At 40.9% G+C, this 25360-nt stretch overlaps 1 protein-coding gene across 1 annotated transcript in view; it reads left to right on the top strand.

Moving 5' to 3' along the window:
• The first annotated feature begins 130 nt into the window (after positions 1-130).
• Positions 131-25360, top strand: part of pcsk5b (proprotein convertase subtilisin/kexin type 5b) — a 75585-nt gene continuing 50355 nt past the window's right edge. Inside the window, exons 1-7 of the mRNA XM_041936444.1 lie at positions 131-687; positions 5312-5416; positions 13855-14007; positions 15443-15586; positions 16555-16631; positions 21236-21324; positions 21810-21982. Of these exons, the coding sequence (XP_041792378.1) occupies positions 508-687; positions 5312-5416; positions 13855-14007; positions 15443-15586; positions 16555-16631; positions 21236-21324; positions 21810-21982 (921 nt within the window). The 5' untranslated portion in view covers positions 131-507. The remainder of the gene's footprint in view (positions 688-5311; positions 5417-13854; positions 14008-15442; positions 15587-16554; positions 16632-21235; positions 21325-21809; positions 21983-25360) is intronic.

Raw genomic sequence — 25360 nt, 5'->3', positions numbered from 1 at the left:
GCGGCTTTAGTTGTTTCTACTCACCAGAGTGTCAGCTAGTTATTTGTGGGGAGGCGCTGTAGCCATTTCGCCACATGAAAGCCCGATGAGCTGAGCGACCAACATCCGAGTTGTTCGTGGAGAGGAGAAATCAGCTTTGAGGAGCTCCGCGCGCACACAGACGTACAAGAACTCGCGCGCAAAGACGCACGGCGCGCAGACACGTACGCTTCCTCCTCCTCCGCGGTGGAAAAAAGGGAGAGAGGAACAGAGAGAGAGGGCACACGAAACGCAAACTTCCAACTCTCCCATGTGGAAAGCAGAGGTTTGAGGATAAGGTATATATTTTCCTCTTCGGGGCTCCGTTCCTTCCCCCCTCTCTCCCTCTCTTTCTCTCTCTCTCTGTCAGTGTTTTTGCCCGGATAGTTGTGTTTCTATGAGAGTCTTGCTCGGCGAGAAGAGAAGTTTGGTTGTTTGCCTGGTCGAGGAGGAGGAGGAGGAGAAGAGTCGGGTTAAAAGTGGGGGAAGATGGTCCGCAACGGCGCTTGGAGAAGGAGCTTGCTGTGCGTCCTGGCGCTCAGTCTCGGCTTTGCGTCCCCGCCGTGCAAAGCTCGGATTTACACCAACCACTGGGCAGTCAGGATAGCCGGTGGACCCGATGTGGCCGAGCGGATAGCAGAAAAATACGGCTATAGGAACATGGGACAGGTAGGTCGCCCATTACTCCATCCAAAGTTACCTCTTATTTGTGTGTCTGTGATTTCTTGTTTTTTGTCAACTCTTATAAATGGGACATGCTATGGCGGTTGCTGCTTTACCAGCAGACAAACGATACGGGGTCAAACGTCAAAGGTCTGAAGTCCAAACCCGAGCCTTGAACCTTCTCTGTGCTTCTCTAACTCACTCCTTCTTTCTTAGCCCTCTGGGTCTCAGACAAGGAGAGAGGAGGTGTATTGCAGGCAACAAATAACGAAGACCAAGAGCAGGATGGCACAACAGGTGCCTCCTCGCTGTGTTTCCGCGGATCATGTTCAGTTTGCGGGCTGGAGCCACGGGGAGCTCACTATCAGCTTCACAGCCACAGCAGTCGCATGTGCTCGCTCGTTTTGACACACAAGTGAGACAGCTAGTGCTGTTTGGTTTATGGTCTTGGAACTGACATCAAACGGTCAAACAGGTACTAGTGTTGTTGCATCTTGGCGCTGTAATATTGTATTTGTGCCAAATACATAAAGGACAGACTCAAAAACCTGACCTGACCGGTCCTGCTATGCTTGGCTGCAGCAACATTTTAATAAGTGAATAACACAGCATTTTTTTTTATGTGATATGGAAGAGGAGATGGAGATTTGAGCACTTCTCTGTTTATTTTCCACAGGATTCTTCCTGTGAGTGTAATCTAGACTCAGTCCATTACTAGGCCCACTGGGTCAGATGCTATAAAACACCACTGTTGAGCTTTGTTTACATTTAGGGTGCATTCTTCAATAGATGCTCTCATAAGTTTTGTCAGTATTCTCAAATTGATGGAGTGAAGCTGATCTCTTCTTCTTGAGCAGTGAAGCACCATTTCAAAAGAAAATGTTAAAATATGCATGTCATATTTCACTTGAAAAATCATTTTATTCCATTATTTTAGGTCTTGCGTTTTTAAATCACCAAATACATGCATACCTCTGCAGTGTAAGACCCAGCACTTTTCATTAAATTACTGACACTTAAGGGCCAGTGTCTTGCAAAGTCTAGAATATATCCCATCCACAGCTGCAGACAATCGACACATACAGAGATGGGAAATACTTGTGTGAGATTTGTCTGACTCTCTTCAAATTATGTCATTTTATTAATCAATACAAGTCTGCGCAGGTCCAGAAGGAGGGGTTTAATTGGTCACTTGAAAATGTGTTTTGACAAACTTTAAAGAGAAATCTTGTGTCCTCTGCGGACAAAAGAAACACACCACACAAACGTGGACCCCACACATACTTTAGAGTATCGTGACCAAAATACGTGGGTAGTTCAAGCCTGCACTTGCCAGCGCTCGACGTGAAGACAGCGTGGAACAGAGGGGGGCATTCTGACAGGTTGTTGTGGGGTAGCCTAGTCAACAGCTATTGAACCCCCCCTCCCTCCTCGCCTTATCCAGCCCGCCCACCCACTATACTCCCCAGAGAGCAGGCCTTAATGGCCTCGTTTATCCCCTCTCTTTGACGGGAACTAATGTGTGGAGTCCTCCCCCCCTTTCCATACCAGCCCCCAATAGGAATTCCCCTGTGGAGTGCAGTGTCGCCCCCAACCCCCACCATTCGCCCTAATTTCCATCTCAATATGGAGCGTTCATTGGACTTTGACACCTCATAGACAAGAGTTTTACTTCACTTCCTGGTTTTGGGGTCAGCTGAAAGCCGCTCCCATGGGAGCGATAACAGCACACTCTGGTTTCCGAATGTGAACTTTGACATCCCCATCATCAACCCCCTCCCCTTGGTGTGTGTGTATGTATGTATATATATATGCACGAACTATCGCACATTTGTTTGCAGTTTCACACACCTATAGATTGCAAGATGCGAGATCCAGCACAATTGTTTTTAATCTAACTTGAACTATTCATAAAGATTGACTGACTGTGTGTTTGATAAATGATTTGGGGATGTAACTGCTAAATGAGAAGAGGTTTTAAGAAGCAAATTAGTTAACAAGAGAAAAAGGGGGACGGGTAGGCAAAACATGTGACTGATAGACAATATAGTCTTCTTGACAGGGGTGGAAAGAGGAGAAGGGACAAAGATAACCACACACTGGGAGATGGAAGGAGGAGGGAGCGAAAGAAGGAACGATAGATGGATGGATGGATGAAAAGAGTTGGCATGGAGTGAGAGGGCACCTCGTTGGGGAATTCTGGGTAATCCTCTTAACCATGGAGCCCCCTTCCCAGACTAAGACACTGGTCCAAATTGAGTCAAAATCAGCTGACAAGGCCCTAGATGTGGATATCTGTTCAAACTAGTGTTTTGAAGAGATGGGAGAGGATTTGGAGCCGTTGGGATGGAGTGTGATGATCTGTAGCCAGCCATGAACCAGAGGAGGTTGCATCAGTGACAAGTTATGAGCAGGTTGTGCTGATACATCATTTTTCACGCATTTCCATTTTATTTGATAGTGATAATAGAGAGAGACAGGAAAGGCAGGGGAGAGAGAGGGGATGACATGCAGCAAACGGCCTGGGCTGGATCAGAACCCAGGCTGCTGTGGTAAGGACTTAGCCTTGATATGCACTACATGCTCTACAAGGTGAATAACTGGGGCTCCCTCATAGCAACACATTTAAAATCCATTATCATACATCATAAAATACATCTGAATTGCAATGCATATAAATCAACACAACAACATAACATTGTTAAAAACATGCATCTGTCAAAATAAATTTAAATTTAGTTTCTGTAGGTTGTTCCATTTGTGTGGTGCTTAGTATTTTAGAGCCGGTTTCCCAATCTAAGTATTGACTTGGTGATCCCTGAGGACCAAATAGCCTGGGAACAGTTTTTGTCCTGTTGTTTACTGTGGAAAGCAAGCATGCATCTGAACCACACTAAATCAGGCAAAGCTTGAGCTTGTAGTTTGGTAGCATGACCCAGCTGTGACACACTCAGAACAATTTCCGCGGGGAAGGTCTTATCACCTTTTAGAAATTCCTGGGCGGATTCTGTATCAAGTGACATCGAACTATATAGAATACATTCAGTAAAAAAACAATTTGTGTCCATTGTGAAATACTTTAGTGCAGGTGGTTTCACTTCACAAATTTGTTTCGACATATTTCCCAATAACCAAAGCTTATGCTGAAGTTGGGATTCACTATAGTATGTGGCTTATTGCATCAGAATGAAAGTTCAGTTGACTTTATAACCTCTGCATTTCCATCTGATCACATGTCATCATAACTACAACAGTAACATCTCTAGCTGTGCTTGGAGACTTGAGTTATGGATGAAAATAGTTAACCAAGCTGCACATCGAATGTGAGATGTAGTACGACCTGAAGAGATGTTGAAGCTATGATAAAGGTTGTGAATTTTAAAATGTCACGCTGCAATCGAAGTAAGTGGGCGATATTTGAAAAAGACTTATGAGGGCTTTAAAAAGAGCGGTGCAGCCGAAGTTTAGACCTGAGCTTTAGATTTTTTTTTTTTTTTAATTCTTTGTGTAGAGCTTTTCCAGCAGCTCCCCAAGCAGACACTCCTAGAGGGAAGGGTGGCCTGCTTTATGGCAGTGCAGATGTTGGGTAGATTAAACATGCAGTGTAAGCACGATATGTTGAGACCTGTTTACACTATGAGAAGCATCCAAAGTGGTAGCCGCCAATTATTGAAACACATTTTGTTAGTATGTAGAATACTTATTAATCTGATTACCCAAAACCTCTGATGTGTGTTGTGCGCTCAGCTAATGTTTGGTGTTTGCTGAAAGATGATCCAGCTAGGTCTATTGGCGCTTTTGTGTTTCTCACTCTGTCAGTCTGGAAGTTGGAGAATGTGTGTATGTGAATGAGCATTGAGCTGAAAGCTGATCTGATGGCCTCTGTGGTGGTGGAGCTCAGCCATGTATCAGTGACGCACCATAGGACCCTTGGCTGCCATGACAGTTTGATCATCTGAGGGATTGTATGGTCTTTATCAATTATTAAAACTAATCACCGTCCAGCAGCTTGCAGTCTGTCTATCATTGTCTGTCTGCGGATCGCCTGTCCTCCTCATTCCTCTGTCACTCAAAGGCTTTGGCTGTTTGTGTGTGTCTGTACATTTGTATGAGTTTCAGTCTGTTTCTTTGCCTTTTTGTGTCTTTTTGTTTGACTTATCTGCGCTCACCTTTTAGTCCACTTCTCTTTTCTGATATTTTAAGGGTTTTAAACTTTATGTGTACTATATAGAAAAACTAAAACATCGACATAAGAACATAGAAAAAATAATAATTTAACTACTTTACGTGAAGGAACTTCTGTAAATATACTTTAAAAAACTTTTCCAACACTTTATAGCTGTTTGTGGTTATCATTCTGAACAGGCGTTTACCCCATTCATTAATGTCATGTGTGAGTATGTATGATGTGTATAAAGTTTATGTGTTTGATATCTGTTTTGAGTAGAGTGCAAACATCTCTATAAGAACAAAATTGCCAGCGCAGCAGATCTCATGACAGTTTTGAGCACATTGCTATGGAAAAAAAACAACTATTTTCATACTTACGCTAATGAGTTCTGGCGGGATAGGAAGGGTTAGGAAATGAATTAATACTTTTCTTAAATCTGTATTTATTTATGTATTTCAGATTGGTGATCTCAAAGACCACTACCACTTCTTCCATAGTCGGACCATCAAGCGGTCAACTTTGTCCAGCCGTGGTCGCCATAGCTTCATCTCCATGGAGCCCAAGGTAAGCCTGTTGTAATGTTTTGGAAATTACAGGTTTAGAATCAAAATAGTTAGCAGTGTATGGGATGCTGGTGCATTTAAATGATACTGGAGATAGTTTGGCAAATAAGGTCCACGTACTAGCTTTTACTCGATGTCTTATGGTATTTATCAGTGGCTAAAGTTTGGTAGTTGCGGAAATGACTCAGATGTCATCATGTGACCTGAGTGTGGAACTCTATCTGCTGATGAATACTGTGAGGTGCAGTTGAAATACCTGGAAAAAGCAAGCAAGTGGACTTTGAGTTATGATTATTTTGTTAAGCTACTATTTTCAGAGTATAAAATGAACTGTCGCACTCATACAAGAGGCAATTTTGAGAAAGACATGCAAGTAATATGTTACCTGTTGGAAAAGTTGTGCTGATGAAGTTTGACAATTGCATCCCTGCTGTGTTTGACACACAGGCCCAAAGGATGTGTGGAATACACTTTTCACACCAACTCAGTTGCGTCCGCTTGTCCTATTTGTTGCAGACAAGTCCTGCACACAGATTATTGCAGTGACGCAGTGTTTATGTGGAACATTACAGGAAAATCAAAGTCTTCCTGAAATTTTATGCTGTATTGATCACAGTCTTCACAAATGAAATGATAAATGAGGCCTATTGTGCTACATTTCTATTCCACAAACCCAGCAACTTCAGATTGGATGGATGGGTGGAAAGGTTTATTGGTAGGAGATAAAACATTAGAATACTATACTTTTCCTTGCGAAAAAAGACAAAAAGTGAGCCCTACAACTTGTAAATGTTACTTCATTACACTGCACAATCCAAAAGAGTTGACAAAACAAACATACTACTAATAAGCCATGCTCACGAAGAGGTGTGAGGTACACAAGGCCACTTGGTGGACAGGGTGGTCTCCCAGAAAGATGAACTAGACAGTCAGTCAAATCTAGAAATTCAGGTAAATCCCAAGATTTTGCATCTGAAGTGCATGAACCTTGCCCCTAAAATGGGAGTTAATTCCCTGAAAGTAACCTGATTTAACCAGAGGAACCAGGTTTCAGACTTAGTGCCACAACCTTCCAACCAGAATGAGTGAAACGGTTTTTCACCATATTATACAGTACTGTGCTCACAAGTCAGAGCACATGGTTTCTATTTCACCAATGACATGGTTGTATTCCTAAATAGAGACACAGGCTTACAATGCATCTTAGTCAACTTAACAGTGTAGTTTTTTGTGTTTTTTGTGAACTGGTCCATTAAACAAGAGTTTGACTTAAGGTAAACCCTTACTGTTGTCCTGTCAGTGCTCATCTCATCACTGCACCAGGTCATCAGGCGCTGGCTGGATTATTAATGAAGCCTGAACCTCACACCACTCTGAACTTTATCAAAATACATAGAAGGAGTTGCTATGTCAAACACGGGTGGTGATCATCGGGACACATGCTGTAGCCATTTTCCTGTACTAATGCTTTGTTTAAATTTTTTGTGTATAGACTGCCAAAGTAGATAACTTCAAATGAGTTTCAAGGACAAGACAGTTTGTGGAAACGTCTCGTTCTTGACACGTGAAAACCTCATGCTCTAGGAATATTTTTATCTTACATAAACTGGAGCTTGATCCTAAGAAAACAAGGCGAAACTCCCCGTATTCATTACAGAGACATTTGAATGGATATATATACAGTGCACCCAATTATGTCTGTGTTGAAAAATGTTGACTTTTGGAGATTTTGATTATTCCTTCAGCAGCAATGGCTTTTTGTGTGTGCATGTATGTATAGTGAGCGACACAGAAATAGTGAGCGACATAGAAAATATAAGACAGTGTCTATCAGCTTCTCCACTTATCTTGTCCTCTATCTCTTCTTTTCAATTTATTTTCCTTTCTGTACTTGTTTTTGGCCTACTCAGCTTGTTTCATCCACCTGCTGTCCTTACCTGTCATCCCATTTCTCTTCTCTTCCTTGGACTCCCTCTCCTACCTCCTTTTATCACTGTTGCTTTCAGCGCACTCGTCTCCCTCCCTCTGTCTTCGGTTCCTTTCCTCTCTCGGGCCTGACACTGTGCCATGGTGGAAGAAGGTTTGTGTCCTCATGCCAGCTGGCCGAGAGACTGAGATTTTAAAAGACTAGATCAGAGAGGAGAGGTTAAGGACAGAAAAGGAAAAAGGAGCTATTACAACAGAAGGCGATTGAAGAGGAGCTAGAGAGAGAAGGGAAGTGGGGAAAGATGGATTAGACAAACCAAATAAAGGAAAAGCGGAGTGGAGAGGAATGGAGCTGTCAGTGTTTTCCTCTGACTGGCTATGCTTTCAGTGTAATCTGCGGACCTGTCTGTGGGTTTGGGATCCACATGATGGCTAGTTTGGCACCAGCGCAGTCTGGCATACTGCTAATGATGTTTTGCAATCAGGTTTTGTAATAATGACAGCCGTGTGTGTTTGTCTGTGAGTGAGTCAGATGGGTGTAGCGGTGCCATGAAAGGCGCACCCTGCCATCCACAGTACTCATTGGCCCGCATGTTACCATGGTGATACAGCACAGCACAGATTACTGCTTTATGGCATCTGCCTAACTGCAGTGCCACTTGCCTCTCAGGTCAAAGACCACTTATTTTTCCAGGCTGTTACATGACTCTGCCAAGGCCATTGGCCTGGAGAGAACGTGTCTCTTCACAATAGCTTCATGCCTCGAACCGTTCCTGTTGTGAGTTTTTTATAGATGTTTATCAGTATCTTGTATAGCACTGAACAGACAGTAAAGCCTTGAGAAAGACAAAGTGATGAAATACGCTGTGGCATGAATTAAAACAATGTATACAAACCGTTTAGTTTGGAGATCTTCTCTTCGTGTCTTAGGCAGCACTCAGCTTGCACCTTGCACAGCTATGCTGACGTACGCCCATGACTCATTCATACTGGGAGTTCCAAGAGAATTTGGACAGCCACAGACTTTTTTTTGTTGTAGCTCTGCACTGTTATTAGTTTTTGGTGTGAAATGAGTTCAAGTATACTCGGTCAGCTTTGTTTGAAATCTATTTCCAGCAATTTCAAGTTTACTGTAAACAACAATTAGAGTACTACAGTGGTTGTTTCTCCTTTTATAATGTCCTTTTGAAGTTGTGCAGAGAATAGTAGAGATAAAAAACAACTGCCGAACGCCTCCGCGGCTGTCTGTCCATGGTGTTCTATTGCAGGAGCATGGTGTTTCCAGCCGGTTTCACTTAGCGAGACTCTTGTTTACTTGAAGTCATTTATCCAGACGTGCATGAAAACTGAGAGCCAGGTGTGGTCCACAGCTGAATCCTCGTCGGAATACACAGAAATGCAAAAGGGCTGTGACGACTAAATTAGATTTCTGTGTTTTATGGTATTTACGAGTTTGAGGCTTCTGGAAGTCATGCCAGATAAGGAAAATATTTTACCACATAGTAAAATGTTTTGAATGAGCTCAAATCTAATTATTCAACAGTTAAAGCAGTTGATGTCTGCTCAATATTTATCCACTATGGCTCATAAAATGTTTTCATCATCCAACTGCCTGTAGAGCTCACTGTGTTCATGAACATGTGTGGAAGACAAGGACACTCATATCATCAAGGAGACAACACAGACGGAGCTTGTGTAGCTGCCGGGAACATAGGGGTAATTTGCATATGCACAGGTATTATGAGACTTGGCACAGGTATTATGAGGCTCCACACAGTCCCAGGTACAGATTTCTGTAAAGTCAGGTTGCTTGTGTGTTATTCTGCCATAGAATCTGTTTTTGCCTGGAATTTGTTTAACAGATGAACCATTAGTTGTTGAGATGAGCACCTACAGCTGGCCAGAACAGCGCTACAGGGCTCAAACCGTCTGTGAAAAGTTGTGCGACTGTGTGTCGTGTTTGGGCTGAGACTCTGAATTCCACTTAAGGGAGCAGAATAACTGGCTTCTCGTGCCTGTCCAAAGGTTGTTATGGGTGTTCTGCTACACTAGCCTTTGACCTTTTTTAAAACTCACAGCTTTTAGTTCTTTTGCCTGAAACCCAAACGGCTTCTCAAAAACAGCAGTGAAAGTGGATCAATTTGTTCCCATTTGTTCTATTGAAGTGAACTCTTCCCCAGTTTCCCCTGGTTACTGACCCAGCCAGCAAGAGCCACCTGCAAACCCTTACACAGAAAGCAAATGAGAGAGCGGGAGGGAGGAAGGGGGTTGGAGTGGGACCGAGAGAGAAAGCGAGCCGATCTCAGAGGAAAAATGGGCATCTGCGGAGAAGACCTGAAGTGCAACGAAGGAGATACAGCGAGGAACAAGCAGCTAAAGGAGAGAGAGGAGAGAAGTCAAAGAGTGAGATAAAAGAGGGAGTCAGAGTGGGAGAAAAGAAAAAAAGGAGGTGAGGGAGAGGTACAGGTGCTAGCAGATCATTCCTCTGCTCCACCAAGCTGGAGTTAAAAGAATGGAGCAGATCCAATCATCATGCCTCAGAGCCTGCCAGCAAATTGGCACTGAAACAAAGGCAGTGATACATAGGCAAGTTTTAGAGGCAATAATAGAGGGCAATATTGTCTTTGTATGGATGGAGGCTGGCAAACGTGACACAATTGATGTGTATAACTGAAGGCTGTTACCAGTGAGTGATTTTTAGTAGGGACAACAAAGGATGGCATTGCTCTTGATAGCTTTAGAAAAAAACTCTTGAATGCTATTTATCTCTCTCGGGTTGTCTTGCAAATAGAGGACAAATGTGTATTTTTTTGAATAAAGAAATGCAAATCCTCCCATGTAAGCAATAGCAGTATGAAGATAAAAAGTGGGGAGCCACTTTAAATGCAAAAAGAAATGTATTTTTTAGACTAGTCGACATTAAACATTTAAGATAACACAGAACATGGAACGGTAAAACACATGCACATTTTATTCACTCTATTTTTAGTGGATACACTCTTCCTCAGTTAGTGTATCTATATATTGTAGCCACATAGTGTCCAGGATAATCATTAGACTATAGTGGAACTGCTCTTTTTGAAGATCTGCATCTATGTAGAAAAATCAATATAGGTATATGATCAGTCCCTCTAAGGGTCGGGCTGAGTTGTTTATATCTAAAAACACTAGCAGATTGATATCATGATATAAGTGTCAGCGTGCCCACATTCCCACTGAAACCTTTGGACTTATTTATTTTTCCTTTGCATTCAAATTTATATTAAAATTGTTGGTCACAGTTTGCTTTTGTAATTTTCTTTTAGCTTCATGGTTTTCCTCTTCTTGTGCATCTGAAGGAGAAAATGTGCAGTTGTGAGAGAGAGGTGTGAAAATGAGGACATTGATGATCAATAGGAGACCGCATCTTGTGCTGCACAACCGCTGAATATGTTTCAAACTACTTAAGATGTAGATGGATGACAGCATATTTCTACTTTACAAATTCAATATCCAACTTTTTTTTATAATGAAATTCAGAATAGTTTTCAGCCTGTAGACATTTGAAAGTTATCAGATGAAAAACCTTAAAAGAGAACCATTTTTTGGTTGAATAGTTCATTTTTGAGAAAGCGTCACTGAAGCTGAGGAGAGCTCAGACTGCAGACTGAAATCATCTGGACTAAACTGCCTAAGGTAGATGAACACTTCTATGTTTCTGCTGCAGATAAAACTATGCATTAGAAATGCCTTATGACCCCTTTTTTTAACTCACTAAGCCTGTACATAGGATATGAAGTATACAGCAATGATAATATTTCAATGATCCCAAATCTCTTCATTCACCACCTCCTTTGGGAGCGTGGAGGCCATCATCAGCTACAAAGCAACACCTGACCGAGGTGCAGGGATTCATTGTCTGGCTCAGTAGGGTGGATACTTGCTAGCACGTAGATGCATGAAATTTCAGGTTCTTCAGTTGATGTCCTCCTAGTTCATTAGGCAAGTTGAGCAAAATATTCTGAGATCCTTTAAATTATTGGAACTTGTCAGAGACATCTGAGATGAACCGCACACTAATTGGGATCCAGTGTCAGCAAAATGCTTTCTTTTTTTCACCATCTGTAAGGTCTTTGCTCGGTCTCATCAGTCTATAGAAGAATTAATGGTGGGGAGGACTGGTGGTGAGATGAGGAACAGTCAGTCATCATCAGACCGTCCTGGAATTACCAAGTTATGGACAAGAGCAGTTAGGAGTTACACTGCTGATCAAAGATTGTGGTTGATGCTATGCTAATATATGCAAATTGTAATGATATACCAGTGGTTTTGTACGGACACACACACACACACACACTTCCTGATGACAGTGTTGTTCTGAGGCTAATGGCGTGTGTAAACGGTTGCTTTGAAGCTGATGGTCCTGACAGAACTTGGAGTGAAATGAGCTGAGACCTTGGCAGACGGAGGAGCACCAGACTAAAACAGAATAACTGGGCTTTTTACTCTGTCTCTGCCCTGGTTTGCCATTTTCCATTTTTTTCTCCCACATCTTGCTCTCTTAAAAAGGAGTCTATTGAGGAGGAGGTCTAAGAGGTCTATCTGAGTTATTAAATTACGTCACCTACAGAATTGTTTTTTTCTTCTCCCTCCTTCACAATCTATAAAGAGCTACATATTTGAGTTATTGAATCAATGTTATTTATAAAATCAATCTTCCACTCTTCACTTGCTCTCTTTTGGTCTCACTTGCTATTTGTTTTCACTTTCCTCCCCTTCCAGCTCAGTCTTTTTTTATTGACTCTCCTGGGACTTGTTCTCTTCAGCTCTTTATCACCTCCCCTTCTCTCGTCTTATCTTGTCTCGTTGCCTTCCTCTCCAACTCTCCGGAGAACCTGGCAGATTGTTTCAGTGCATGAGACCAGATAATCACTCTGCAGTCATTTTGTCAGCTTTTCTCTCTTCTCCTGTCGTCTCTGTCTGCTGGAGCTGTATTGATGTGGAGAAATGCTTCTTCTTTGCAGTTGGACATTGTTTCATGAAAGCCGCAGACTTCTGGATCTGGCAAACTGTGCAACAAAACAAAAACATGGCTTCAGTGTAAAAATTATTCTATTGATTATCTGTTATGAGTGGAGTTTCTTTGTCTGTAAAGTGTATACTGTATATACAGGTAGACACTTTTAGTTCAGTGTAGATGGTGGGTGGGGTTGTGATCATTTCAGGAGTGCACACTTTGAAAATAGTGTATAAATAAACCATTCCTGAAGTAAATTCAAAAGACCCGTATTTAGTCTGTGTAAGCTGTCAAACAAACATGTTTAGGTTCAAACTTCAGTCTGAAGAATCCTTGAATGATTTATTACAGAAATATTTACATCTGAGGATGCTCTCATAGGTTTGCACATGGCCCCTCTATGTGTTGTGCCAGCCTGCTAATGTTTCAGTTTGTCTGTTGTCATCATCTCTGGTGCATGCAAGCTTGTTTAAGACAGATTGAGCTGCAGGACCTCTGCTAGACTAAACACAAGATTTCAGGGTTTTCAAAAGAGGTGACCAGGGCCAAGCAAGTGGGTCCAGCCCTCTGTACAGATCCAACAATGCTGATTTTGAAATCGGAAAATTCCGTCTGAAAGTGGAGCTAGTTTCCTGCCAAGGAATGCATTGCACCTCAAAGGGAGCCCATAACATTTGAGAGATTGATGTTACCTGAGAGACATTTATGTCTTTGGAGCATACATGTATGTATTAGTCTGTCCATTTTGCAGACAGGGAGAATTGAACTGATGGAGAGAAAAAAAAGTGTCCCCCTCAAAACTCTTGCAGGCTAACACTGAAATGCATAGAATGGGTAACCTCTAGATTGCTAAAATGATACTTACAATAACATATCAAGATTCTGTTCATGCTTCGTACAGACTCTTTTTCAAATTTAGTCGTCCAAATTTGTTCACTTTTGCCACATTAAACAGGGAGCCCTCAAGTAAGAAGTGCTGATGTTATTTACAGATGATCCATATGCGGGAATCGCTTAACAGCTAAGCGTTGTCACCTTTGAAAATTACTTTTCTTTGAAATACAGATCACATTTACAAGTAAAAAACTGCATGTTTACTCCTACAGTTAAAAAATGGCATCTGGACTAATAGCTCACCCATAACAAAATGTAATTCTCTTCTGCTGTTTTCTATTATTTTGTCTGTCTTCTTTGGTCGGGCGTGACGGTATATCTTTTCTCTGGAGGCGGTCTGTATCTTTGTGTGTGAGAGTTCATCTCATAAGGCAAAGAAGAGGAAATATAGCCACTGTATTTTCAATTTTTTTTGAGTATGCAGCACCTATTATTTAAGATTACAGATTTTCAGGAACCCTAAATTTTCCTAAAGATTGTGTTATCTTGAACACATAATTTTAAATGATGAAATTCCACCTGTAGACCTATTGTATCTTGTGTGAGGTAATTCTACTGCTATGTGGTATTACTCGATGCTTGCTCAGTTTCTGCTATCTCTTGTCTGGGTTAATGTGTTTCAGGTGGAGTGGATACAGCAGCAGGTGGTGAAGAGGAGGATCAAGAGGGATTACAAGCAAGCCCCGCCCCTTTCCCTGTCAAGTCCCGCCCATAGCAACCCGGCCCAGAACAACATATTCTATAATGATGCCAAGTGGAGCAGTATGTGGTACATTGTGAGTAGACTGTATGTTTGTACCAGATAATCTCGCTCTCTCTGTTTCCATACTTATTGCACTAAAACAAGAATATCCCAAGTTCCCAGAGAACTAGAGCCCGATATAATTTAGTCTCATCTATGCCGTGTTCGTCTATTGTTCTCAGAGGATTGTGCGCCGTTATTGGCCCATATTTATCCAGTTTGTGGGTTAAAGGTCAGCTAAGGTTGTTGCATGATCCTGATTACTGCCGGGTCAGTGGAGTTAAGCTGTGTGTGTGTGCGTGTGTGTGCGTGTGTGTGTAAGAATAGAAAAGCCTCACTTTCAAAAGAGACAATTTAAGGTCAAGGTAAAACATTCTGTGTTTATTCAGAAATATTTGTCACAGAAAAGTCCACAGAGGTAGGAATATATTTGTCTCTGTGTTCCTGCATTTCGAAATCATTTCCCTCAGATCAGCACTGTCATGCTTTTACTCGTTCATATGCACGCACACACACACACAGAGTACATTCAATTTCACATTCAATTGTACATTCAATTGCAGAGATTTGCAGGCTTATCACAAGTGTTTACACCATCAGATCATTGCTCTTTTAGTTGTGTGTGTGTGTGTGTGTGTGTACGTGTGTGTGTGTGCGTGCGTGCGTGTGCGTGGTTGAATGTCCTCAGCTCTGTCAATTGTTAACTTAGTGAAGATAACTCCTCATACTTTGACCAGAGGTTTTAAACATATTTTTCTGGTCAGAACTCTCTGAACCTGATGTGAGATGTCAAGTTTACATAGAAGCAAAAGCTTTCTCCCATCAACAAAGCACCTGACATGGCCTACAGTTGAAACATGCTTGTGAAATGTTTTTGTTAGGTTGTTATTTCTTTATTTTTGGATCTAATTTAAATAAGTCAGCAACTTAAACAAGAGTTTGAATCACACTGAAGCTGCAAACAGATTGTCAGAGATAACTTTTTTGATTCTGTAGTAAAAAGACAACAACATTTTCAGATGCAGTGCATTTGAAAAACATTCGTATTAAAGGATATTACCAATGTCAAGCTCAGTCAGATTCCTGATAACATAACATATAAAGAAAAAGAGAGCTAGCACCTTTTCTTATGAACCAGTCAAGGGGACACTAGGTGGGTTTAAGGGGAAGGGTGTAAAATAAATAAATACATTTTTAGTTTCCTCTCGCCGATCTCAGATACTGATGAAGTTTTCATCAGGACAATTTTGATCATTAATAATTTAAACAATTATACACACTTTATGTTTAGCTGTGCCACAGTGTGAAAAATGGTCATGCTCACGATTGCTGTAAGTTAATTAGTACGTGCACACACGAAAGTTTAAGTTGTGCGTCTGCAGGAAACTGCTGAATATATTTTTTTCTTTTCCTCATTCCCTCTCCTTTATCACCCTCTCTCCCCTCACCTCCTGCCACCACCTTTCCAGCACTGCAACGATGACGTCCATAACTGCCAGTCGGACATGAACATCATGGGGGCCTGGAAGAGGGGCTACACGGGTAAAGACGTGGTGGTGACCATATTAGATGATGGCATTGAGAGGAACCACCCAGACCTCTTTCAGAACTACGTGAGTGTGTATGTATGCGCTTGTAGGGCGTCTATGAGCGTGCGTGTGTGTGCGCGTGTGTGCGCGTGTTTGTAGTATGTCAGTGTCCGTGCGTGTATGAAGTTAAGTACGTAATCTGCTGGTGTAAGTGAGTGTGTGTGTGTGCCTGATTGACAAGTCACATGTATACAGGATTGATGTCGTCGGATTACAAATATATGATCAGTGATGATATATTTTGTGGAAAATGGTGCTTAGATTGTGAGACACATTTAAATAGATGATGATAATGATTTGCAATATTGATAACAGGAACTGATTATACTTTATAAACTGTCCTTTTTAGCACAAAACAAAGTCATGTCACAGAAAGCAAACAATCATTTTGATTGTGATAATGTAATCTGGATCAGATAATCATGAGCCATGGATTACATTTCAAAGGGGCGCCTCCTCAGACCTGTGGGTGTGCAGGAATGCTGTGTGTACGTGTTTATTTGTCTGTGGTCACATACTTAGTGTGCATGCTGACATATGTCTACCTCAGACAGAGGCCAGATAGTTCGAGCTACTTTTTGGCCTGAGGCAGCAGGTAAGGCCATCAATCAACTGTGTAGATAAAATGATTCACACCCTGTTTGACAGTGCCTGCGTTGCTGTTATTAGCTACTCTTAATGCCTGGATTTGTTTATGCCGAAGGGTGAGCAGCGCAGAAGATTGAGTTAGCTGTGATTGCCTTCGATTTACAAAACTGTTGTGAGTGATGTTAATGTGAACTGTTTGATTGGGTTAGAGAAGCTTTTTGGCGTTCTGCAGGTCTATTAGACACACACACAGACACACAGACACACAGACGCACACACACACACACACACACACACACTTTTCTAATGAATTTACCTGTTGGATGTTTTGTCTCCCCTGATCATTATTGCAAGTGCCATTTTGGTATTTGATGTACTTGTTTTGATCTCTGTCTCTCCTCCAGGACCCTCAAGCCAGCTTTGATGTCAATGGCAACGATATGGATCCGATGCCTCGATATGACGCAACCAACGAGAACAAGTAAGGAAAAAACTTCTCACCCAGATCTAATGAGAGAAATGTGCTGGTAAAAATTAGGATGTGGCTTTAGCGTTTTGGGGTTACTGTCAGGCAAATGCTCTTCTGTGCATCAGTGGGTTTCTGATTGATTTTTACCAGAAGCTCTGTGCCTCAATATGTTTGTATTTGCTCAGTCTTGACCTTGTTGTGGGTGCGATGAGTTACATTAGTGTATTTGATTGTGACATTTGTGGGTGGGTTGTGGTTTTTCTGTTGGGAAGTGTGTGCGTGTGTGTGTGTTCGAGGAGAAAAGGGAGACTCACTTGTCCAGGCACTTGTCTGGTGCCAGTTTGGCTTAGTGAGTGATTTTTGGTGTGTGTATGTGTGTTTGGCTGCAGCAGCCCAAGTGCCTTGGCAGTGGCTCAGTCCCTGCTGGTAATGCATTGTCTTAAAGAGACATGAGGCCTACAGATGTAGCTTAATGAGCTGATTTCCCTCTAAGGCTGAATTCATAGTTGACTATGATATGTGAGTTCACAGAAAAAACTGGTTTCACCTTCTGACTTTTCATATTGCTATTCTACATACAGTATATTGTATTTATATGCTACATTTTACAACAAATTCTCTTATGTGATTTAACAACTGGAGATCATTTTAATTTTCTAAAAAAACACGGCAGTAACGTCTCCAATGGCAGCTGAATAGATGTGCATGGTTGGTTTGAGGTGACCGGAAAGTAAAAGCTCGTCATCATGCCTTAAGGGCAAGAAGCTCAGTCTGTTAGATGTCTGAGGAATAACGTTAACTTTAGCTACATCTGGCAGACTGCGGATTGTTGTCAAACTTTGTGTTGTATAGCAACAAGAATGACGTAATGCTTGTGGATTTTAATATGCTGTTGTGACAGGCGGCGCTAACAGCTGTGCTTTGAATCTAAGCAGGAGGAAGAAAGCAAGTACGCTATTACTGCATCAGTCACCCATTCAGCGCTATGAAGTAACACATTTAAATGCACCAGCATGTATTGCTTTAGCAGTGAAGTTCTTTATCCGCTGAATTTTAAATATTGTCGACAGATCATCTATCCCACCCACCACAGATTTAAAGGGGACAATATGACAAAACAAATTGTGGAAATTCCTGTCATCAGACATTTGTTAAAAAAAAAGAAAGTGGTCACAGAACTTTGTGACAGTTTTCTAACAGTCTTCTTCGTGTTTGTGTTTTTGCTATTTGAATCCAGCAGATCTACTAGCACATATACAGATATTGGAGATGGATTAAAGAAACTGAAATTATAGTAAACCTGATTCACAAAGAACCAACAAATATAAGATTTTGACTTTGCATGCTGAATAGGAACGGGAATTGCTAAGATTTTGTTGAATATACTTAAAATGATCATTTTACAGACATTACACATATTGCACTGAAATGAAATGAAGCCACGCTTTGGACCTGTTTTCTCTCTCTGCCACGACTTCTTCTTGTTGCAAGTTTCCAGCAGTGTAGACGTATGAGTTTGATGTCATTGTTTTGGAAGCCGCAACTGTCTTGAAACTTGCTGGCTTTAATAAAAGGAATTGATAAACTCAGAGGCATATGATTCCGATGGATTGGACAATTTGGAACTGGTTTTCAGTTCTGGTTCTCAACCGGTTCTCAGCTAAAAAATATCAGATGTGTACCTCAGAGAGTAAATTTTGAGTTTAAGTGACTGTACCCTTTTAAAGTTTCAGAAAGTTGTGTGTTTGCATTTGAATAATTACTGTGTGTGAGTGTGTTCTGTCTCCACTGACTATTATCCATTGCACAAACGTTATATGGTTTTGGTTGAAACACACAGAGATCCCTGAGTGACTGTGACACAGATGTGTAGAAAATGGAAAGTACAGGCAAACACAAAGACTGGAAAGACAGCCAGACAGACAATTTTACGGATTAGTGGAGTGAGGTGAGCTGAGTGAAGACTGTTGAAGCGTTTTCGAAGAAGGAGCCAGCAGTTTGGCACATTAACTGTGAAAAAGGTGCCTATCGCTGATTTTCAGCCATTTAATATGTTATACTTAAACCCACACAGTTTAATTTGTGGTCACTTTTCTGTGAACTGGTGAGGTCATTCCAACTCTATAGAGCAAATAACTTGAACACAAGTGAGCCGAGTCGGTCGCTGTTGTTCTTTATAGTTTGTAATTTTGGGAAATACACTTACTCTTTTTCTTAGTGAGACTAGATTAAAAGATTGATACCATTGTCATATCTGTCTGTCAAACCTCTACTACTTCCAGCTGCTGGTCAGTTTATCCAGTTTATCTTAGCATAAAGACTGTGAGTGCGGAAACACCTAGCCTGGCTCTGGCAAAAAGTGATTTGTCTATCTCAGAAGCAAGTGAGTGCGCTGTTATGCATTTTACGCTCCTTTTGTTTAGTATTGCACCAGTACAGAGCACAGTGAAGAAGTGGACTGTGTGAAAATCTGGGACCGATTGTGGGTGAAGAAAAGTTAACTGAGAAATATAGAATTCCTGCTTATGAGAATTAAAAAAAAAAAATTAATAGTAGAGGAAAGAGATGAAAAGGACAACCGTTTTTGATTGCCAAGCATGGATGTTGCAGTATGCACCTTAGATAAGTGAGGACAGTGATGCCTCAATATTTTTTAAATCCTTTGATCATGTTGTTAAATAAATGTTGACCTGAAATCATTTGGTTACTGTGAAACGGATTTTCCTCAGTCTGAGTGCTTCCCTGGGCTTTAAAACTTCCCCGTGTCTTCCCCAGGGGTTTCAATAGCTAGATGCTGGGTTTCCATGGCAGCGGTCAGAGCTGTTTCCGTGGGGTGTTGTGATGCAGATGTTCTCTGCAGGAGGTGCGCGTGTGTGAGTGTGTTTGTGCCGATCCAGAAAGTGGTGTTTTTGAGGAGGCAGCGGACGCAAACACTCGTATGTTTGTTTACGCTGGTTGCTGACCCGGGTCGATTGTCACCACTGCAGTTACTGGTGGAATGTTACCCTGTTGTGTGAGTGTGTGTGTGTGTGTGTGTGTGTGTGTGGTGATGTAGTTTGAGTAGTCTAGCTTATCACTGATGTTGGACATTGTTCCAGCTATCATTGTTTTTGTGTGTGTCTCTGTGGGCTTACGGGACACAACGCCTGCATGCCGCACTCAGAGAATGTCAGGAAAAGGTCCAACCCGTGCCTCTGTTTTTGTATGTTTGTACATTTGGGGATCATTGGCCTCGAGGATCTCCAAACACATTTGTCCTGACAGCATTACAAATGCTAAACTACCTCTTGTGTTCTCTGCCAGGATTATGAGAAAAAAAGCAAGAATGGTAGAAATATTTATCATGTTTGCTACATTTGCAACACTCAAGAACTGATTATCAACACTCAAACCATTTTGTATAGGATTCATTTACACATTTATGATATTTAGTAGCTAGCTAGGAGTAGCTAGCTTGCGGGGTAAAAATCTTGGCTGTAAAAGCCCAGATATTGTGGCCTTTGGCACATCCTAATGCCACTATTCCATCATACACACTGATCTTAATTATTGCATATTTTAGTATTTCGGTTTGCCCACACAGTCTGTAGCTATTAAAATTTAAAACCACACCTATTCCTGACTAATCAGAACGTTCGTAATTAAGATGATGATCAGATAAATACTATATGTATGTATGATGTGGAAAAAAATATAAAATTGATCACATATAATCCTCCAAGACGTTCCATTACATTTATTTGTCAGATGATTTTGGGCATCTAGTTTGCATAACTGGTCAATGGAAATTTTTTTAGGATGTTTTAGGACGTTTTAAGATGTAAAATTACAGTATGAGGCTGAGGCATAGCCTACATTTTCCTCATATGACACAGGCCTGACACAACATTGCCTGTTTTATTGTGTATCTACAATGCATCTTAGAGTTGGCTCTGCTGTAAAGAGCTCAATGTAAATAAAATTATGTCATTCTTTCATTCATTAAGTCCATAAATGTCTGTGTACTGTATATGGAACATGCAGAACGTTCAGTTGACTTTTTAATGTTCACAAGTTGCTGATATGTTTTCCAAAGCAGACCATCTAATGAGGATGTCCTCTGTCTGTGCAATCAGTGCATCGTGTTTTGTCCTCACTTATTTTGCTAATATTTGTCAAACACTGAAGACTCTCTGCTGTTTGTACCCGGGAGGACACGACCTCTCAGCTGAGCATTCAAACATTCATATAGAGCATATGAGGGCATCACCCATACAGACAGATGGGCGCATCTATTTTCATGCTCGCATTGTTTTGGAGCAGAGGCTAGTGGTTGCGAAATATACACACATAGTTAATTGCAACTTAAAATTATTAAAACAATTTTATTATAAACAAACATTAATATAATAGAGTAGCCAGCTGGACATAAATGAGTAGTTGGATGTTTGGCTGGCTGCCGGTGCTTATGGAAAGCTCTGTTTATCTGTGAAAATGTGTGTTTATGTGTCAGTGTCCTTGCTTTCCACTTCAAAAGCAGCATGTTTATATAGTAGTTTGTGTGTGCTCTCCTGCATGTGTATACATGTGTGTTCTAGATTTGCGTAATAAGCTGTTCCTTCACGCTCTTTCCTCAGACACGGGACGCGGTGTGCGGGCGAAGTTGCTGCAGCCGCAAACAACTCCATCTGCATTGTGGGAATTGCCTACAATGCCAGAATAGGAGGTGAGTGATTGGGTATATTTGTCTGGTATTAATCACACTTTTTGACATGTGTCTGTTTATTTAGCGGAGGTTTATTATCACTTGTGTCATGAGTATGTGCGTATTAGATTAATTAAGGCTTCATCACTATTAATGTATGACATTTGAAAGGATATTGACACAGTCTGAAAAGCTGCTGAAAGCTACCATTGCTGGAGATTTAGTTGTTTGTTCCTGCAAAAGGTTTTATTGGAGTATAATGTGAAGATACAGAGTTTGTCCTAATACAATCAGGTATTATGTGGGGCAGGCATGCTGACATACTTGCTAATTCATGTATTCATTAGCCTAATTAATGACTTGATTTGCCTTGTGTTTAATTTATTATGGTTATTACATATTAAACAGCTAAGCTGCTAATCTCTTTCAGCTAGTTTTGTGGAAATACATAGTAGATAGATTCAGCTTCGGTTCATGCATGTATTATTTCTCTGTTTTTGTATCAGGTGTGCGAATGCTGGATGGAGATGTAACAGATATGGTGGAGGCCAAGTCTCTGAGCCTCCAGCCACAGCACATTGACATCTACAGTGCCAGCTGGGGACCTGATGATGATGGAAAGACTGTGGATGGACCAGCGTCTCTGGCGAGACAAGCTTTCGAAAACGGCATCCGCATGGTGGGTACATGCATGCATCCATACACATTTACACCCAGAAACATGCACAAATGAATGCTTCATTGCTCAGCCAAGACTTTGACATTGGTATTCATATGGTGAGAAAAGATATAAACACAAACAAACACACACTTCAAACAGGTGTGTGTGTTCCATACTCATAGACTCATATCCCAAAGTCCTGTCTGGCTATCTCTACCTGTGAAGCTCCTCCAGACATTAGAGAGCAGCCTTAATTCATTAGCATATATCTATTTACATATTCATAGCTTATTTTGCATAACGACAAGCTTGTGCTGTGTCGTTGGTGAGTGGGGTGAAGTAATTTACTGTTCTCTCAAACACACATACATCTACACATTCACAAAGTTTGCAACAACTGGCTCTCTGCCATTTGGTTAAGCAGATGTATGCCTTTGAGGAGGTGAGACAGAGACAGAAACTGAAAACAATGACCAGGAGGCTGAGAGCCTGTGACATGTTCCAAAAAAAGAGAAAAGAGAGAGAAGGCGAAAAAAAGGGACGGTAGGGAGTGTGAGTAGAAGAGAGTCTCTGTTGCTCCTGACAGGCTGGCCTTTTAAGATGACAGAGGTGAGGGAGATATCTGTCCAACTGGCACAGGTTGTGTGTGTGGTTGTGTGTGTGAAACTGAGTCGAGATGGCATGCTTGTGAGTGTAACATGTACCTATGTGACACTCTGAAGAGACAGTTTATCACAGAGAGCTGAGGTGTTAGAGATACCACTGACAGCTGTGAAAAGGGTTGTACTCTGGATTGTGTTGCTGTATGTATGAAAGACTCAAACAGGAGCTTCTCTATCTGTGACATGTTTTTTTTGTGTTGTGGCAGTATTTGTTGCTATATCAGAGAGAAAAAGACAAATGGTGTTCCTCTATATGCACAGTGTTTTTCCCACTAATAAGTGTTTTTAATTAGGCTAAACCTGTCTGTGTCTATAGCTCTCAATCATAAACTCTGCTTTTAGTGCCTTTTTCTTGTTTTTAGGACATTTTAGGACTACATCTAAGGATTCTTTTCATCATTGATTAATCTGCCTTGTCTTTTGATGAACTGATTCTGAGTTTCCAGAATCTCAGAAAATAGTAAAAAATAGAAAAAAAGTAACCACCCATCACAATTTCCCAGAGCCCAAGATTATTAGATTATTATTATTTCTTTTGTTCAGCAGCAATGCAAAACGTGAAGATATTGAATTTAAGTTGGTATAATATTAGAGAAAAACATAAAATTTGCACATTTGAGTAACTAGAAATCTGTGAATGTTTGGCAGTTTTGCTAGATAAAATTGTTGTAGATTGATTGTCTGGCAATTGACAAATTATTTATTTGCCAGTTTCTTTGAGTGGTATAGAATTTTTTGTCCTTCTCTACTCACTCTTTCCTTTCCCACTTATTCTTTGTCCCCTCCCTTGTTTTGCTAACTGCTCTTCATCACTCTCATCTGTTGGCGCTTGCTCCTGTCTGATCGCCCTCTCACTCAGAGGGGCTGCACTTGCTTATCGCTGCCTGACAGAAGCCCCCTTTTGAAGGACTCCATTCCACCTTTTATTCTCTTGTATCTTTGTGTGGTGTGTGTGTGCATGTTTCTACGTGTGCGTGCACGTGTGTGTCATGTGACAAACAGCGTGAATCGTAGTGTCAGTCAGTTCGTCAGATGTCTTTTTCGCTGACTCCTGGCTGAACTTTGCCTTCACAACTCAGTTGGTCATCACCAGCACTGCAACACTCTCAGTTTGTCTCCCCCATGCCTAGGTTTAATTTAATTTTTTTTTATTTTATTCACTCTAGTAAGTCTAGTCTAGTAAGTCTAGTCTCTGCACCCATCGCTGATTTACTGAAACACACACATGCACATGCAACATGCAGTATCAGGCGCCCGGGGAGCATATTGGGGGGTTAAGTGCCTTGCTCAAGGGCACATCAGCCGGCTAATGGAGGGGGGGGGGGGGGGGGTGAATACTCCACCACACCCAAGTTTCTCTGCCAGTCCAGGGGAATCGAACTTCTGAAAGTACAATGTTTAATTGAATAGTAAAGGGCATTAGGCTTGAGAAGTTTTCCTATGAAAAATCACAGAGACTGAATACTGGTGCTGGAGCTACTCTCAATTAACAAGAGCCTTTGAATACATCTGGATGAGTTTTTTTTTTTTTAATGCACTTTATAACCTCGCCTTGAAGCCTAAATTTGAATATTAAACAGCTGCCTGGTTGCATGTAATGTGCCTTATATAATGAGCCTTAGTTATAACAAATGTCCATATGTGTGTGGTTTTCAGCCAAAACTTGGTAGAATCCAAAATGTAAAACATGCCCATACAATCATTGTAAAATCATTGTCTTATTTGCTGGTAAAAAAGCACAGATTCAGTATTTGCTGTAGCTTTATATATGTTGTGGAAAAGAGACTGTTGTGTTTACACACACTTTTTGTAGCTTTGTGGCTTTGCTTCTTTTCATATTTGGGTGCAATGAAGTCAAATCTAATGCTGGCATGTTGTGGTCTTTGATGCTTTACTGTCATTCTTAAAATACAGATAATACCATTGTTTGCATGACATTTTCAAAATATCAATTCAAACTTAACAGGATTGAACAGACAGACAGATATGTGCAGAACTGATAACAAAATAGAACAGAGTAAACACAATGTCCCACAAGGATGTAACAAAATGAAAATATTGATTGAAAAAAACCCCAAAACAAACTGAGGACGCAGCCAGACAGCAATAATGGTACAGTGTGAATAAGGATAAACATGTAAATAGGAGCCAAGGATTAGAGAATGGCTTTACGGTAAGAGTAATCTTAGAAATTGATTTAAAAGATGCTGCAGCTATCCCTTCTAGAATAAAAAAATATATTGTAAAAATTATTTAATCCTTTCTAACCCATATTTCAATAAATGTGCAAACAGTCTTCCTTCTGAAAACCAGTGAAAAAATAAAGCTAAATTCAAGCATCGGGCTTGATGCAGTGAAATGCACTATTCACAAAAACAAACATCTTTTTAAGTAATGTTCCATTTCTAACTTATTACTTATTAATGTGACAGTATTGGCTCTAGTAGTACATTAAATCTGATGTCAGTCAGTAAATGTCTCCTCTGCTGCATGGAAAAAAACTCACTAACACAGCATAGTGCTCAGCAATGCCAACTTTTCAAACAGAAAAAAAAGGTGTATTTTGCCCAGTTGAAATATAATGATTACTGAACTTGTATCAAATCACATCAGATCTGTGGCCAGACACTAACAGGACTGCTGAAGACTTACACTATCTTTGCTACCTGCTGATCTTTTCCGTCTCTTTCTCTGTTTCTGGTGTTGACCTTTTCTTTGTTAAATCTCTTTCTCC

This window comes from Chelmon rostratus, chromosome 5, assembly GCF_017976325.1.
Source record: "Chelmon rostratus isolate fCheRos1 chromosome 5, fCheRos1.pri, whole genome shotgun sequence".
Classification (NCBI taxonomy): Eukaryota; Metazoa; Chordata; class Actinopteri; order Chaetodontiformes; family Chaetodontidae; genus Chelmon; species Chelmon rostratus.
This window is presented reverse-complemented; position numbering and strand designations above follow the sequence as displayed.